General features: G+C 41.7%; 2 protein-coding genes across 2 annotated transcripts; one reads left to right on the plus strand and one right to left on the minus strand.

Moving 5' to 3' along the window:
* Positions 1-3,981: 3,981 nt before the first annotated feature.
* On the minus strand, positions 3,982-9,702 carry LOC124665283 (ankyrin-3-like). The gene is made up of 11 exons (XM_047202708.1): positions 9,633-9,702; positions 9,349-9,522; positions 8,733-8,858; positions 7,526-7,665; positions 7,139-7,225; positions 6,871-6,999; positions 6,021-6,173; positions 5,464-5,565; positions 4,667-4,846; positions 4,505-4,584; positions 3,982-4,122 (listed from the first exon to the last, which is right to left on the minus strand). Exons 1-11 carry the CDS (start codon positions 9,700-9,702, stop codon positions 4,089-4,091), a joined length of 1,275 nt encoding a protein of 424 aa, XP_047058664.1. The 3' UTR covers positions 3,982-4,088.
* A 5,108-nt stretch (positions 9,703-14,810) lies between these two features.
* LOC124665295 (peroxidase P7-like) lies at positions 14,811-15,873 on the plus strand. The gene is made up of 2 exons (XM_047202718.1): positions 14,811-15,032; positions 15,133-15,873. Exons 1-2 carry the CDS (start codon positions 14,811-14,813, stop codon positions 15,871-15,873), a joined length of 963 nt encoding a protein of 320 aa, XP_047058674.1.
* Positions 15,874-16,606: the final 733 nt, after the last annotated feature.

Genomic DNA, 16,606 nt, shown 5'->3' on the forward strand with positions numbered 1-16,606 from the left:
CCTCACTGTTGCATTTAGAGTTGGTGACCTCGGTGTGCTGACTACTACTCAAGGTGTGAGGAGTCTCCGGGCGCAATGTATGTCAGCGTCAACAATGTCCGCTCATCTCCTTCCCAAGTTCGGCCAAACCTGCCATTCGCTCACTTTGCTCGCCAATTCTTCTAGGCGATTGAGTAGTTGTACGTGGGCAACTTTGGTATTTGGTTGTGCTTTGGTAGTGTTTGGCGTTGGCTGTGACGTGGTTTGGAGGCTTAGTGCCCCATCTCTTCGCCATTCTTGGCTAGAGGTTGGGTAAGGTGAGTTTGTCGTTCTTGTTGTACGAATGTATTGTAAGCTGAAAGACAAGTGTGTGCTGTTGTAGTCATTCTTTAACATTATTGACAGCTTAATACAAAGATGCGCACATCCGTTACGGGTTCTCGAAAAAAAGAAGATGGACTACGAGGCCATGGCTCGATGCAAGAGTGGCGTGCCTATTGCTTGCTCCATGAGTACGGTCTCCCTGTTGCTAGCGACGTTGACGACAAGAGGCGGTTCGCCATGCAAGTATCTTCCTCTGGCATGGCCAGTACTGATGGAGCTTCGTACACCTTAGTTTCCACTGGGATAAGAGGCCCAAGTAGAGACTGATCAGAAATAGCAGCAGCAACATCATGCCCTGCCTTGTTAGTTCATGTAGAAATCCCGATGCTTCCAAGTCCTGACATATTTGTGACTTCCAAAGGCATTGAAAACTCGGATTCAGCTAGGTGCAATTTTTTTTTACATAAACCTAGCAATGACTGAGATCTACTCCTTGCTCGGACTCGTGTACTTGGGATGGTTTGTTTGTGAATTATGATCAGGTTGCATCTCCCTTCTCCTGCTTAAATAGGAACACACAATTAAATTCACGTTTGGTTCCATTAGGTGAAACAACCATGCGATGAATGTTTTTATGAAGTTCGATACCACCATAAGAAGCACATGGACACTCCTACACTTTTGTGAGCACCCCACCCCTCGATATAGTACCTCAATAATAAACATTTTGGTCAAACCACTTTATGCTCGTAGTGCACTTTATTTTGATGACCACATTTTGGGAAAGCCTTTGCAGCCGTCATCTTAGGTTGCACCGACACGATGTGGAAAAATAAGCCTAAGCAACCATGATGTTCCAAATATACAATGACACATTGGCCAACAAATAATCCAACCATCATTTAGTAAATTGAACACGAAGGTGATGTTTAAAGAGTTGTAAAAACTCGAAAGTGTATGTCAGCACCACATGGTGGCAAGTTCGTTCTGGTATCCTCAGAAGTTGGGCCAATATGCACACAAATGCCACTTAAATGTGCCCATTTAACAATTTGGCAATATAGATAGAGCCCACATGCTGGTAAGTTCGTTCTGGTATCCTCAGAAGCTATTATCCTATGGTGATAGGTTAGTTCTTATCAATTCAGTGTTAACTAGCTTACCGATGTTTATGTTGTCTTTCCTGCAAATACCTGTTGGGGTAAGGAAATGTTTGAACTTCTATAGATCTAGATTCTTTTGGCAGTCCGACGAAAACAAAAGAAAATACCGGCTTACAAAATGGAACATTGTTTGTAGACCCAAAGATCAAGGGGGCTTAGGTATTGAGGTTCTCGAAATCAAAAACAGATGTTTATTGAGTAAATGGATTTTTAAACTTCTTAATGAGGATGGGGTGTGGCACGAATTGCTGCATAATAAATACCTAAGACAGAAAACATTATCGGCTACTGATTTCCCTTTCTGGAAAGGCTTAATGGAGGTCAAACGGGAGTTTTTTTCTAGGAGTGTTTTCAAAGTGGGTAATGGTTTGAGTATCCGGGAAGATACCTGGTTAGGAAATACATCTTTGGCTCAACAATATTCGTCTCTTTATAATATTGTTCACCATAAGAATGTCACAGTTGTACAGGTGTTAGCCCAATCTCCCTTGAATGTTACATTCCGTAGAGTGCTGAATGGTAATAAATGAACTTCATGGTTGCAGTTATGTCGGAGACTCATGATGGTACAATTGAATGAAGAGGATGATCGTTTTTTCTGGAATTTGACAACGGCTGGTTTGTTTACAATAAAGTCGATGTATGAAGAGAAAGTATCTATGGAAGGTTAAAATCCCGTTAAGTAATAAGGTGTTGTTAACTAAGGATAATCTAGCTAAACATCATTGGAATGGGTGTACAAAATGTGTTTTCTGTGGGGAACAGGAGACCATTCAACATCTTTTTATTGAATGCCCTTTAGCTAAGCTTTTATGGCGGACGGTTAATTTTACTTATAATCTTCCACCTCCCACCAATATTACTAATATGTTTGATAATTGGTTAAATGGAGTAGATAGATAATCTAATGCTTTTATCCAGATTGGGGTTTCTGCTTTATGTTGATCTATTTGAAGGGTCAGGAATGATATAATTTTTAATAAAAAAAAACATCTTTTCATTTCTTACAGGTTATCCATATGGTCTCTCATTGGGTCCAGCTCTGGGTCCTACTCTCTCCGGAGGGACAACGGGATGCCATGGCTTCTGAATGCACACGGCTCCTGATGGTCGCTCAGGATATCTTGTGCCAGACTGGTTGGCGACATACTAGAAGGTTATGTTGATGTGTAGTCATAGTATGTGTTTCTTTTGATGGTTGATTTTTGTATCAATCCTCGATGATACGTGAGTTGTAAACGATACTTTTTTGAACCTTATTCTAATAAAAGGTTATGTGCATCGTCATGATGCAGAAGCCGGGGAATACCTCCATTTCGAAAAAAGAAATAGAGCCCACATGACTGTTGAAAGCCCTTGGGCACATTTTACTATGTTGGATATCAAATTTGACAACCTCAATTTTACTCTTTGGAATCATAATAGAGAATGAACTAGTGAACAAATCAAGTTGGAACACAGTTTCATCCCATGCAAGTAACCTTATATGGTCATCCATCAATCACTGTACCAAAATCCTCGAAACATCTGTTCGTGCACGGTGCAGCTAACATTGCGTGCAAGATATTCAACTGGTTAATCCATTAATGTTGCTTCCTAATCATGCAGTTGTAAATGTTGTCTCGAGTAGCCACATCGTCGATCAATCAACCAATCATGCCTGTGGGATGATGTAGGTTCATCAGCTCGGAGCATGCTCTTGTCGGAATTTATTGCTGCAGTCCATTGCTCGAGCCAATTCTGAAACGTGTACGTTGTTCCGTCAAAAAAAGGGGGATGGCTGATTTCAGTGGCATTATTGAAAGGGTGAATGATTTGTTTGGGGTCCTATTGCACCAAGAAAGCTCTAGAGTTCTTTTTCTTAGAAGAGAAGCTTATTATTTTGACTGATCTGTTGCGCCTTATTTTCATTTTCAAATGGAATATTTTTCCTCCTCGGAAGGGTACACAATTTTATTTCTCTGGAATATGTAGAGCCTGCTACTCGTCTGGGAATATGTGTATAATCTCATCACTTTTCCCATATTTCCCTGCTAATACCGTAAGAAAGAGGGTGCTGCTTTTCAATTCATTAAGCTGAAACCCCAGGCCCGTCAATCTTCTTCTCGATCTCCCCTCACTTCATCCTGGCACCGCCACGGGCAACTTCTCCTCCTCGACAAGAAACCTCAATTTAAGCTGATTGTGCGCATCATCCCCAAAACTAAGTACTAGATCCCATCCAAATGCGGCATTCCGATGTGAAAATATCCAGAATCAAGTTCAGCAGCACACATGGCCACCAGCAAAAACATCTCAACTGAGCTCCAATTTACGGGCAAACCAGCGAAAATCAATACTAGCTTCACAAGCTTAATGTTTTGTTGACGGTAAAGTTTGTTGACACCTAATTTGAACTGGGTAAACTGGAACTAGATACTACAGTTAAGAGGGTTCACACAGGCATATTTACACATGATGAGTGCCACGAAATGTTCTGAGACGCACAAGACGTTTGCATATATATTCTTGCCGAGAGTTTTAAGACTAGGCAAAAGGGCAGCTGCGGAATTATCCTGGTGCCAGCAACAAAACAAGGCCTAAAATTTCTTCAGATACGACTGACGTTAGTTAATTTTGAGGTCAACAAGCATTCTTCGCTGCCTCGCGGGCTTCCCTGTGACCAGAAACAATTCGAACATAAGCATTGTCAGAATTTCGTGCATAACTCCTGTTCCAGAAGATTAATCATAACTAAGGAATACACTATGCTGGTCAAGATTAGGTGCTCTTTCCATGACTAAACTGCTAGAAATGAAGAGATCAAAGATAAATTCTAGCTAAAAATACCAACAGGCCCTAAATAACTTAATCCATGTGATATTCATTTGGAGAGGGGGCCATCTTCTATGTACACAATTGCCTATCAAGAGAGGAAATAATCATCTGCCTTCTACAAGGAATTTGATACATGTATGATATCATTTACCCTTTCACTGAACTTATGATGTAAGGAAGTGCATGCGATGCTTCACATCATGAAAACATGGACCAGTTACCTTAAAGCATTTGCAATTTCAGCACTCTTAGGGTCAAGCTTCAAGCCATCTGCAAAAGCCTCACATGCTTTCTCATAGTCCTGTAAGTAGATACAACCAGAAGATCAATTCTATGGTCGTCACCATGGATGCTTGAAAAAAAGCAACTATGTTCTTTTTTACCTTCTGTAACATAAAAGCTGCCCCTTGTCGATAACAGGCTTTTGGCCAATGAGGTCGTGCCATTCTGCACATAGTAGCATAGGAGAGAGCACCGCTTCCGTTCCCGCCACGCAACGAGCAAAGACTCAGATTTGCCAATATGGTTACACGATCATCTGGACTAGGGTCAAATGCCATTACCTACAGTACACCAATTACATACAGGTTTTAGCAATACCTAAAACAGCATTCCAAGATAATAAATAGATCAATGAGGATAACGCTCAAATAGTGTTATGCTGATTGATATAGAGCTTGAGCACATGAAACGAGCAACTGTGTTGGACAAGCTGGTACATTTCAAAGTAGAAACTAGTATTGCATTGCTTCAGCCCTCTGAACACAAACTGCTCAACTATGTCATTGTTGCTAAGATACAATAGCTGTCATTTAACGGATGAATATTACACTCTTTTCAAATCTCCTAAATAATGGAACTACTATCTCCATTCAAGATGTAAGGCATTGACCATTAATTTCTATAAATGTATGCTGTAGTAGAATATAAAATAATACATACTACGAGAGCATGTCTCATGATAGGTCTAATTAAGATACTAATTGATGTTGTAGTGCTGGTACTTGGTTTTATATAACGATTGACTAAAATGCCTTACACTCTGTAGTGGAGGAAGCATCTAAGGACGCAAGTTTTACCAGAAAGATGTAGCATTAGCTTTCAACAAAACTACAGTGTTGACTGAGGTCAATTGTTTAGAATATACAAAACATCTGTCATTCAGGCAATAATGACTTACACAACTATAGAACTGCGACGCTATAAAATATTGCTCTCTCTGAAAGGCCTCCTTAGCTTTCTGTTTCAGTCCAGTTCTTCTCTTTTCACACTTCTGTTTATCCTGAGCACATAATTTTTGTGGTTAGAACAAATATGCAGAACTGGAATTTCATGGAATCTGTACCAATTTGCAAGTTTCAGCCTGAATAGCCTAATTGTCACTTAGTTACTTGATAAGATCAAATTGCGTTATGTTGCAGTTTTGAAGGTTTATCATAGATTCATTATAAAAACTATTGGCCGGAGCGAAAAACTACAAAAATTTGCACATTATTACATGAGTAGTTGCTCATGCAGTCATACCCAAAGATTGGAATTTTGCCAGTAGTGACGCAAGGGATGAGAAGTAAAATTTGCATTGCATACTTTGTACATTTGCCTTTGTGAAAATACTAAGTTAAAACTATTTCTTCTCTGGATGACAGGCAGAACTGCTGGATAATAGCAATTATGATAATAATCCATGGAGATAAATACTATGTGTAACTGCAAGTGAGGATAGAAGGAAACACATGCCCTCGGTTTCAAACCAAAGGATTCCACATGAGAAATGATTCCATCGATACTCCATTCGGGCAGTGTTGGAATTGGAGAAGTTAAAGGGAATAACATTTCAACCATGTCCCTTCTGCCTTCAGAAGCAGCAAATTCAATAGGTGTTCTACCAAACTGCAAGAATAACAGAAAAGGTTGGTTTTACAATTAATCATCACCCAGCATAAATACTATGTAGAAGTAGCATTTTGAGTTTCTTTTACTTCTACAAGACTATCAAGAAGCTGTACATTTTTCTCAATACATAGTTTAGTAGATAACAAACATTTGCATGACATGTTCTGAAAGTTACAACGCAAGAGATTTTAAACCTACAATGTTTAAACATCACATGTACTGAGAGTGAGGGTAGAAGACAATATACACGGAACAGGTTAGTATAATATGTGTCCGATGTTTTCTGCGGAGCATGTAAGTTTTGATAAAGAATTGTGTGTTTACTCCTCATTCAAGCCTGCTCCTCGCAGCATGAGTACACTTTTCTCAAACACACGCCTAGAAGGAACCACCAAGGAGACGGCAAAAGTACAAAGGATGTAGCAAAGCTACAAAAACAGAACTCAAGAAGAAATGGAAAACTGAACTGTACAAGGCCAGCACCCCTAGCCTAGCCTACAAGGACTCAGGTGGGCTAGCATGAGTACACTTGGTCAGAAAAAGTATAGGCAAGCAGATTATTCTAATTTGTCAAGAGTCTACAGCCTAACTTTACCCTATAGGGAAACAATGCTTAGCTACCTATAACAGAGTTGATGCATGAAATAGATCATGACAAAGGATAACATCAAAAGAGGATACCAATAAAACTCACTTCATCTGGAATATTGGGGTTAGCACCAGTATCTAGTAAGCATTGCACGGTGCCAGGTAAGCCATATTGCACGGCCAAAATCAAGTTAGTAATACCACTGAAGTCAACGAAATTCACATCAGCACCTGCCTATGTAAATGAACAACTGTTTGATCATTTGAGCTAATGCTTCACATGTCAGCCATAAAAATGTGTTTATATAGAAATGCTAATGAAGCTGGCACAGAGTTCACTTTAAGAAAGTTCCACACGAAGAGAGAGTACTGACCTGAATGAGTAGCTTCACACATTCTAGTGACTTAGTACGCATGGCCCAACTCAATGGAGTATAATTAAGACTGCAAACCTTATTAGGCTGTGGAAAGTGGAAGAAATAGAAAGAAATGTGTTTATATAGAAACTATACATAACACACTCTTCCCCTTAAAAAAAAAGAACATAACACAGACTTCTAGGAAAGTGAGCAAGTTCCACTATAGGAAAATTAATTACTGTCCGTGTAAAATTTGTGTTGTTTCGCACAATGTATACTCTTTTATTTAAACTCAAATAGAATATAGAGAAGGAGCACAAGTGCAATTGAACACAAGATTTCAATTTCAGAGTTGTTCTTTTGCACACAGCCAAGGAGAGAATCAAGAAACTAATGTCTTACATCGGCATGGTGCTCCAACAAAAATTTCATCATGCAGTCTTGCTTGTGTAGAGCAGCTGCATGCAACGGTGTCCCTTGTACAGAATGTAAATCCACATTGATTCCTCTTGAAAGCAGCAGTTCTACTATTTCAAAATTTCCTGGCAAAAAAATTATAAAAAATTGGCAACATGTAGCAGTAGCTGTCTTTGTTAACAGATCTGCATTGAATGAACTCCAGACAAGGCTTCAGTTTATCAAACATTAACTGATCAGTATCCTTCAGTTACCAATGATCCCATCCAGGATGATGTTTACAAATGTGATCGGATTGGGACTAATTATACTTTCACTACTTCTGTATCTAAGCCTCAGCAGTAGAAAAATCATCAAGTTTTAGTTTATACAAGTTTACAATCAATACCTTGAATAAGAAACAATAGGAAATCAAACATGTAGTTTCCAAACTCAAAAGGTGTTCTCAAGAAAACATGGCACTCTTTCTTCTTTCATCATGCAAAGGAATCAATCACATAGAAACATATGGCAAGATATGCTAAAACAGAAGCATGAAGCGCATCGCTTTTACGAGCAGAGGTGTCATGGTAGTCAACCGTCATGATCTCAAGAGCGAAAATTGCAGCCCTGGGCCATGATTGTGTGTTTCATCCTTAGTTTATTCCTTAGGCAAGTCTCTTCAAACAAAGAGAGGCTGGCAATCAAATCTCAACGAAAGGAAGGCCGATCTTATCGAAAGCATTTGGGTGCCAATTTCTTCAATCAATGAGAAATTAACAAGTTCCTCCTATATCGTAATTTAGTACTTTTGGCTTTCCATTCCCATATCCACCTCATAACCAAGCCTTCCCCTTTGGGTTTAAAACATGGGGATATGAACCGTTCACATCCCTATCAAATCCATGCCATTTTTCTTTAATCATTTCCACCATGAAACATAGGATCCATTTTTATTTCTCATTCCCGCTATCGAAACATAGGATCAGACTTAACACAAGCAAGCATTCTGATTCAATTTTTCATATCCCTACAGCTATAAGAGTCCTAAACGGAAAGCGACAACAATTATTTTTCGGAGTCTAATGCTGCATTGCTGCTTATATCCATAGATGTGGGTTTCAAATGAAAAAAGATCGAAGTGACTATAATTAAATTCCCTAAAATATGTGATGTATCGACTCCAAATATATTTCTTGAGAAATAGAGAGACCTTTTGCTGCAGCGGCATGGAGAGGTGACCATATTTTGCCAGCTAATGGATCAGCACCATGATCAATAAGATATCTTGCAGCAGCAGCTCCTCCATAAAAGGCAGAATAGAACAGCGGTGTCTCACCTGCAACAACACGAAAAAAAAAACAGCAGGAGAGCTCAACAAACTCACACCATTAATTCCTGCCCTCTACCGAAAAATTTCATTCATAGACAATTACACAAGGCATCTGGGTCAGCTGTAGAGAAAACAAAAATGTGGTAACAGTTCCCTGATGAAGTATCAAATGCCTTTCCATCGATCTGACATATGCTTACTGTTTACAATTAAAGAGGTTCCAAGATTCCACGATTACTGATAGAAGCGACACTTCAGATACATTCCACAGATATCCATTTGCCCATATAACATGTCTGAAGAAATGGCTGTATTGTATATACTGTATTTGATTTACAACTTAACTGTAAATGCACACGACATGTGATACGTACCAAATTTGAAGCCTAAAATACAAATTTCACATGGTAGTGAATAGTCACCAACACAGATAACGAAGTAAAAGTTGAAGAGGTGCAAAATTGAGGAACAACGGGACTAGTGGAGAGGACGAAACCTTTGAAGTTGGGTTGATTGACATCGAGGCGGAGGTCCTCGACGATGTACCTGCAGACCTCAACACTCCCCGCCGCGGCCGCCAGGTGCAGCGCGCGGTTCCCTTCGCCATCCGTCACCGTCGCCATCACGGAGGCCTCGCCTTGGCCCCCCGAGTCGAGACCCCGCGCCATCTCTTCGCAGCACGAACGCAATGCGGGAAAGAAAATCGGGAGCCAAGTCAAAAGTACTGACCACGCTGCTATGCTATGAAACCCTAGGAGCACAAGGAAGCGGCGGGATTACTCTTGAGGAGGCGGAGGTTGCCTTCGGAGGCGGCGAAGAGTAGCACCTCCTCCCGCTCCTGCTTCCCCATCGCCGCCATCTCCATGGCCAGCGAGCAGCAGCAGCCTGAGCGAGAGCGGCGGTGTCAAAGTGCAGTGTGGAATGGAGGAAGACGAGGAGACCGTGGCGGCCACATTTGACAGGCTTCAATTTACGGCCCGGAAGCTCTTTCGGGCTGGGCCTGGGATTTCTATATTCAGCCCGAAAATAACCCGGCCTGGCTAGAACACTTTAAACCCGTACAGATCTGCTTTTTTTCTTTCCAGAAGGGATCTCCCCTATTCCCTTTTTTTTCGTGTATATCGGAGCGTTAGTTGACAGAGAAAAATGTATATAGCAAAATAAAAGGCTTAAAGCTTTAAGAACTTTGTCAATAAAGCCTTAAGCTTCTGCACCGTTATAACAAAGTACAAACATTGACAATATCAAACATTTTGACGGAAACGAGTTCATATGTACGTGTATGAGTATGCGTAATAATAGAGAGTCAACTAATGGAATCAATGGATCAACGCATTGCCAAAAAATCAATGGATCAACTTCTAGGAAAAACAAAGACCACCCTTATTTAGAGAGCAAGAACTTGCATCGACTAAAGCTCCAAGTGCACAAGTGACACGTGCTCGTAGCATTCAAATTAACGGATCCAGCTAGTAGCAAGTGTACCATAATCAATTGGGTTTTAGTGGGAGCAAATAAACAACATGCGCACCACACCCTCGGTGACACTGAGTCACTGGCATACGGAGTAATACGCTATGTTTTTTTTTCTTGGAGCCCGCTCTATCACATTGAAATTGTGTGAAATTGGTATCAGACAATGTGTGCACTACAACCTCGGTTGGAGAGCAAAGGAAATGAAAGAGGAAGGATTAAGGATCGTAATTGAATGTCAAGCAAAGGGCATGGTGTTCAATATCCCAACTTTTCAAAAACATGACCTAAGTTAGGGGGTTCCGCCCAAGGCCGGGCCGACATTATTTGGGGCCTGTGAGAAACTCTAACACATGCCCTATCACATAAAAAAATTATCGCATAGATTTTGATGGGGTCCTAAAATTATAGGATGGATGCGGCGTCATCAATCAATATTAACAAAATTGCTAACTAAAACTCACATGGTCTCGTTTCCTAGTCTGATTGAACAGGTGCACCAACGACCGAAACACAAGGGCTGATCCATGCTGAAGTTGATCAGCATTGGATCATTGGGTTATTAAAACACAAATTGATAACTATTGGAGCAAACTTATAAAACGCACAAACCTAAGGCGGGAGAAGACAAGCAGTGGTGCACACACCTAGTTGGATTCGATTCAGTTTTCACGATCGGCCGAGAATGGGGAAAAGACGTGCCCGTCGGCGGCCTAGGGATCCATGCCTCCATGGCTCGAGTCCCGATGGCACTACTCGGTATATCGCGAGCAGGAGTCAAATCATCTACTGGATGGATGCTACATCGCTACCTAGGAGGGCCCTCCTGCCACTATGCCATCGGTCGCTCCTTTCGGTCTTCGGTAGAACAATCGCCAATGAATACGCAGGCCAGCTCGACTTTGAGATCTAGTTCCCACTTCCCAGACTCCGCGACATTGCAATTTTTTTTTGAGAATTGACACTCCTTGGGCCATAACCATCATGTTTCAGAAAAACAATCGCTACGTTTTTTCTCTGCGTAGGACGACGATATCCCCCAAGCGTTGGAGGTTTTATAAAATTTTAGCATAAGGTATCAAATGGGTATGAAGAAAAATGGTCAAGATGTGACGCGAGCCATTTCAGTGTCACAAGGGTTTCCGGAACCGGTATTAGGAAAAAAACGAAAACTACCCTTGCTAGGCTGTTACTGTTGGGCCGCGGCCCAACTATCCGCCACCTGGTGAGTGGGTGTCGGTGAGTGGGTGTGCGCTCCACCGTAGTAGTCACCCCCCTGGTCGGCATACAAGAGCTCCCTAGAGCACTAAATTGGAAATTTGAGCATAAGGTATCAGCTATCAAGTATGTATGAAGAAAATGGTTAACAAGAGGAGGTTTTTGAGGCAATTTCTCAGATGGAATTGAATAAGGCTCCTGGACCAGATGGTTTTCCAGCTGAGTTTTATCAAAAAAATTGGACGGTAATAAAAGATGATCTGATGGCTTTGTTTTCGCAGTTTAGCAAAGGGGATTTGCCCCTTTATAAACTAAATTTCGGGGTTATTACATTGTTACCTAAAAAAGAGAATGTGGTCCAAATACAGCAATACAGACCTATTTTCTTACTAAATGTGTGTTTCAAGATGTTTACTAAGGTTGGTACGAATCGCATCTCGGGGATTGCCCCAAGAGTCATAAAGCCGACCCAATCCGCCTTTATGCCAGGTAGGAATATTTTGGAAGGGGTAGTCATACTCCATGAAACAATTCATGAGTTACATACTAAGAAAATGGATGGGGTGTTATTTAAAATAGACTTCGAGAAACCTTATGATAAGGTTAAATGGCCTTTTTTACAACAAACCTTGCGAATGAAGGGCTTTGCCCCGGAATGGGGTCGATTAGTGCAACATTTTGTTCAAGGAGGTAGTGTTGGGTTAAAGGTGAATAATGACATTGGTCATTATTTCCAGACAAAAAAAGGATTAAGGCAAGGAGACCCCTTGTCTCCAATGCTGTTTAATATTGTAGTCGATATGCTTGCCATCTTAATTGGACGAGCAAAAGAGGATGGTCAGGTTGGAGGGTTAATCCCACATTTAGTTGAGGGAGGACTTTCTATACTACAATACGCTGATGATACTATCCTTTTTTTGGAACATGACCTCAACAAAGCGGTTAATATGAAATTAATTTTGTGCCTCTTTGAAGAGTTATCGGGGCTAAAAATTAATTTTCATAAGAGTGAGATTTTTTGTTTTGGAGAGGCAAAGGAGGAAGAAGACCAGTATAAGCAGATTGGATGTGATGCTGGACAACTCCCCTTTAGATACTTGGGTATTCCAATCCACTACAAAAACTAAGAAATTCAGATTGGTACCCGGGTAGAAACAAGATTTGAGAGTAAATTAGGATGCTGGAAAGGGAAGTTACTATCCTATGGTGATAGGTTAGTCCTTATTAATTCAGTATTAACTAGTCTACCAATGTTTATGTTGTCTTTCCTACAAATACCTGTTGGGGTAAGGAAACGTTTGGACTTCTATAGATCCATGTTCTTTTGGCAGTCCGATGAAAACAAAAGAAAATACCGGCTTACCAAATGGAACATTGTCTGTCGACCCAAAGATCAGGGGGGGTTTAGGTATTGAGGTCCTCGAAATCAAAAATAGATGCTTATTGAGTAAGTGGCTCTTTAAACTTCTTAATGAAGACGGGGTGTGGCAAGAATTGCTACAAAATAAATACCTAAGACATAAGACGTTATCGGAGGTTCCAGCTAGGCCTACCGATTCCCCTTTCTGGAAAGGATTGATGGGTGTTAAACAGGAGTTTTTTTCTAGGGGCTTCTTCAAAGTGGGTAATGGTATGAATACCCGCTTTTGGGAAGATACATGGTTAGGAAATACTTCTTTGGCTCATCAATATCCATCATTGTATAATATTGTACACCATAAGAATGTAACAGTTGCACATGTATTAGCCCATACACCGCTGAATATTACATTCCGAAGAGTTCTAAATGGTAATAAATGGAATTCATGGTTGCAATTATGTAGGAAACTTATGATGGTAAATTTGAATGAAGAGAATGATCGTTTTGTTTGGAAATTGTCATCAAATGGTTTATTTACAGTCAAGTCGATGTATGAGGATCTTATGTGTGACCACACCCCTTTTCTGAGGAAGTATCTTTGGAAGGTTAAAATTCCGCTAAAAATTAAGATTTTCATGTGGTTTTTGAATAATAAAGTTTTATTAACTAAAGATAATCTAGCTAAACGTCATTGGAATGGGTGTACAAAATGTGTTTTTTGTGGGGAACAAGAGATCATTCAACATCTTTTCATTGAATGTCCTTTAGCAAAGCTCTTATGGCGTACGGTTAATTTCACCTATGATCTTCCACCTCCAACTAATGTTACTAATATGTTTGGTAATTGGTTAAATGGAGTAGATAGACAATCTAAGGCTTTTATCCGGATTGGGGTTTCTGCTTTATGTTGGTCTATTTGGAGGGTCGGAAATGATATAATCTTTAATAAAAAAGTCACATTTTATTTTTTGCAGTTTATCCATATGCTCTCCCATTGGGTTCAGCTTTGGGCCATACTCTCTCCGGAGGGGCAGCGGGATGCTATGGCTACTGGCTGCACACGGCTCCTGATGGTTGCTCAGGATATCTTGTGCCAGGCTGGTTGGCGGCATACTAGAAGGCTATGTTGATGTGTAGCTCTAGTATGAGTTGTTTTAGATGGTTGATTTTTGTATCAATCATCGGTAATGCGTGAGTTGTAATCGATACTAATCCGACTTTTTATCTAATAAATTGCCGTGTGCATCGTCATGATGCAGAAGCCGGGGTATATCCCCATTTCGAAAAAGAAAAAAAAGTGACATAAGCCGTGCAGCAGCACAAGTTTATACGAAACGGTCACGAGGACGGACGGACGGTCATCAACATTGGCAACCACAACGTACCAAGCAGTCTTTAGAAACGAGTTCATATGAACACGCACGCATGCGTGATATGAGAAAGTCGGAATGACAGGATCCACTCCATAAAATAATCGAGAGCTCCTTATTTAGAGAGGAAAACCTCGTGCCGACTGCAGCTGCAAGTGTACTGACGCGCGGTCGTATATGACCCAAATTAACGAACCCCGCTAGCTGCGGGTGTATTACGACTAATTTATACTAGTATCATGTTTTGTTCTCTTCTTCCGGCCGGTCGTGAGTCCTGACTTCGTCAGAATTCCCAGCAACAAGCACGAGGTAGCACAAAGACCGTAAGACCATGCCAAGCGCGAAGCACTACGTATGTACTCCCAAACTATATAAGCATGCATCCCTTCCACTGGCAGCAATTAACCAAGCTAGCCAGCTTCTTCTACACTCGACCATATCTGAAATTTCTCGGTTTCTCAGCTTCGCCTTAGTTCCCGGCTTCAAGCACTTGATCAATCGAGTGATCAGCGTGTTGGCATCATAAGAGTATAAGACATGTCCTTCTCCAAGGGCTCTTGGGTCGCGCTTGGCTTGGTCCTCTTCGCTGCTCTCGTGTCCTCCGTCAATGGCGACCACAAGCTCTCGGCCAGGTACTACGACAAGACGTGCCCCAACGTCCAGCGAGTAGTGCGGACGGTCATGGCGAACAAGGTCGCTGGCGATCCGACGGTGGCACCCGCCCTCCTCCGGCTCTTCTTTCACGACTGCTTCGCCAACGTACGTACATAAATACGTATTACCATCATCACGTACGACCTCTATTCATGGTAATGCCTAGCTTGCTAATTACAGTGTGCGAAATGTTACATTTGGGCAGGGATGTGACGCCTCCATTCTCCTGGATAGCACGCCCTTCTCCGAGAGCGAGAAGGATGCGGTGCCCAACACTTCCGTCCGCGGATACGAGGTGATCGACGAGATCAAATCCGTGTTGGAGCATGACTGCCCGGCCACCGTCTCCTGCTCCGACATAATCGCCCTCGCTTCCCGCGACGCCGTCGGCATGCTCGGAGGGCCCAGCTGGAGAATGCCACTCGGCCGCAAGGACTCACGCACGGCGGACATGTACGGCGCTGAGAACCTCCCGACCCCACATGACAACTTCACCGCGCTCGTCTCCACGTTCAGAGAGCGTGGCCTCAATGCTCGCGACATGACCGCGCTCTCCGGCGCGCACACGGTCGGGATGGCCAACTGCGAGAATTATAGAGATCGCGTCAACGACAATGTCGACATCGACGCCTCCTTCGCCGAGACAAGGCGGAAGACATGTCCAGCTGGTGATAGTGAAGGTGGCATGGCGCCGTTTGTTCAAACGCCCTTGAGATTTGACAATGCCTATTACAAGGATCTGATAGCGCGACGTGGCCTTCTCAGCTCTGACCAGGCGCTCTACGGCGCGGGTGGGCGGCAAGATGCTCTCGTGGAGATGTACAGCAAAAAGGGTGAGATGTTCACGAGGGACTTTGCCAAGGCCATGGTAAAGATGGGTAACATATCGCCATCCGAGAAGACACCGGTGGAGGTTAGACTCAACTGCAGGATGGTCAACTGGTGATGATTAATGACCGGTGTTAAGGAACAGAGCCGAGTCATGGTTATAACACTCATTCGTTAGTGAGGATTTCGCCTTGGCATGATAAGTTTGTAACCGTTTATTCATTTATTTGTTTATTATGTTGTTCTGTACGTATTAAATCTTCCTATTAATGAAGGGCCAACACATTTTTTTCTTACATTCATTAATTAAGTCAGTCACGCATATTTTTCTTTAAAAAAATTGCCACAACCTTGCTAGACATGTTCATTTTCCGGCTATCAACTTTCTTCTGTTCATGTCTCCACAATCCCCATAACTGAGGTCAACCCGCTTCAAATATCAAATATGGATTCTGGTAATGCAAGGGAGTTGGGTTGTCATATCGATCGATCCGAATGAGCTAGTCTTTCTACAGAGGTAAATTTGTGTCTGCACCCTCTCTAACACATGCAACTTTTGCTTGACAAGTACGTGTCTTAAGACTGACGAATTAAGTGCTTATGGTTGATGTGTGACACGTAGGCTACTTCAGAACCTACTATATTTTGGTATATGTGTAGCTATCATCAATATATGGGCATGTGCTCCAAAATCTTTTAGACTAGTCACAATGAGAAGTATCATACACTAGTATCATGCACATGATACTAGTTTATGATACTACCCCATAATGCATAGTATTATAAGATAGTATCATAGTATCATCATATTTAATGTTTTGTAGAATCTCAATGCAAATTGGTGTACATGA

The sequence above is a fragment of the Lolium rigidum genome, chromosome 1 (assembly GCF_022539505.1).
Source record: "Lolium rigidum isolate FL_2022 chromosome 1, APGP_CSIRO_Lrig_0.1, whole genome shotgun sequence".
NCBI lineage: Eukaryota > Viridiplantae > Streptophyta > Magnoliopsida > Poales > Poaceae > Lolium > Lolium rigidum.

What these genes read in the sequence shown, in the direction of transcription:
- LOC124665295 (XM_047202718.1), top strand. Translation starts at nt 14,811, where the DNA reads ATGTCCTTCTCCAAGGGCTCTTGGGTCGCGCTTGGCTTGGTCCTCTTC. An exon ending in TTCACGACTGCTTCGCCAAC is followed by an intron (nt 15,033 to 15,132) that starts GTACGTACATAA and finishes ACATTTGGGCAG; the next exon opens with GGATGTGACGCCTCCATTCT.
- LOC124665283 (XM_047202708.1), bottom strand. Translation starts at nt 9,702, where the DNA reads ATGGGGAAGCAGGAGCGGGAGGAGGTGCTACTCTTCGCCGCCTCCGAA. An exon ending in CAACCTCCGCCTCCTCAAGA is followed by an intron (nt 9,523 to 9,632) that starts GTAATCCCGCCG and finishes CGTGCTGCGAAG; the next exon opens with AGATGGCGCGGGGTCTCGAC. An exon ending in ACCCCAATATTCCAGATGAA is followed by an intron (nt 6,174 to 6,870) that starts GTGAGTTTTATT and finishes TTATTCTTGCAG; the next exon opens with TTTGGTAGAACACCTATTGA.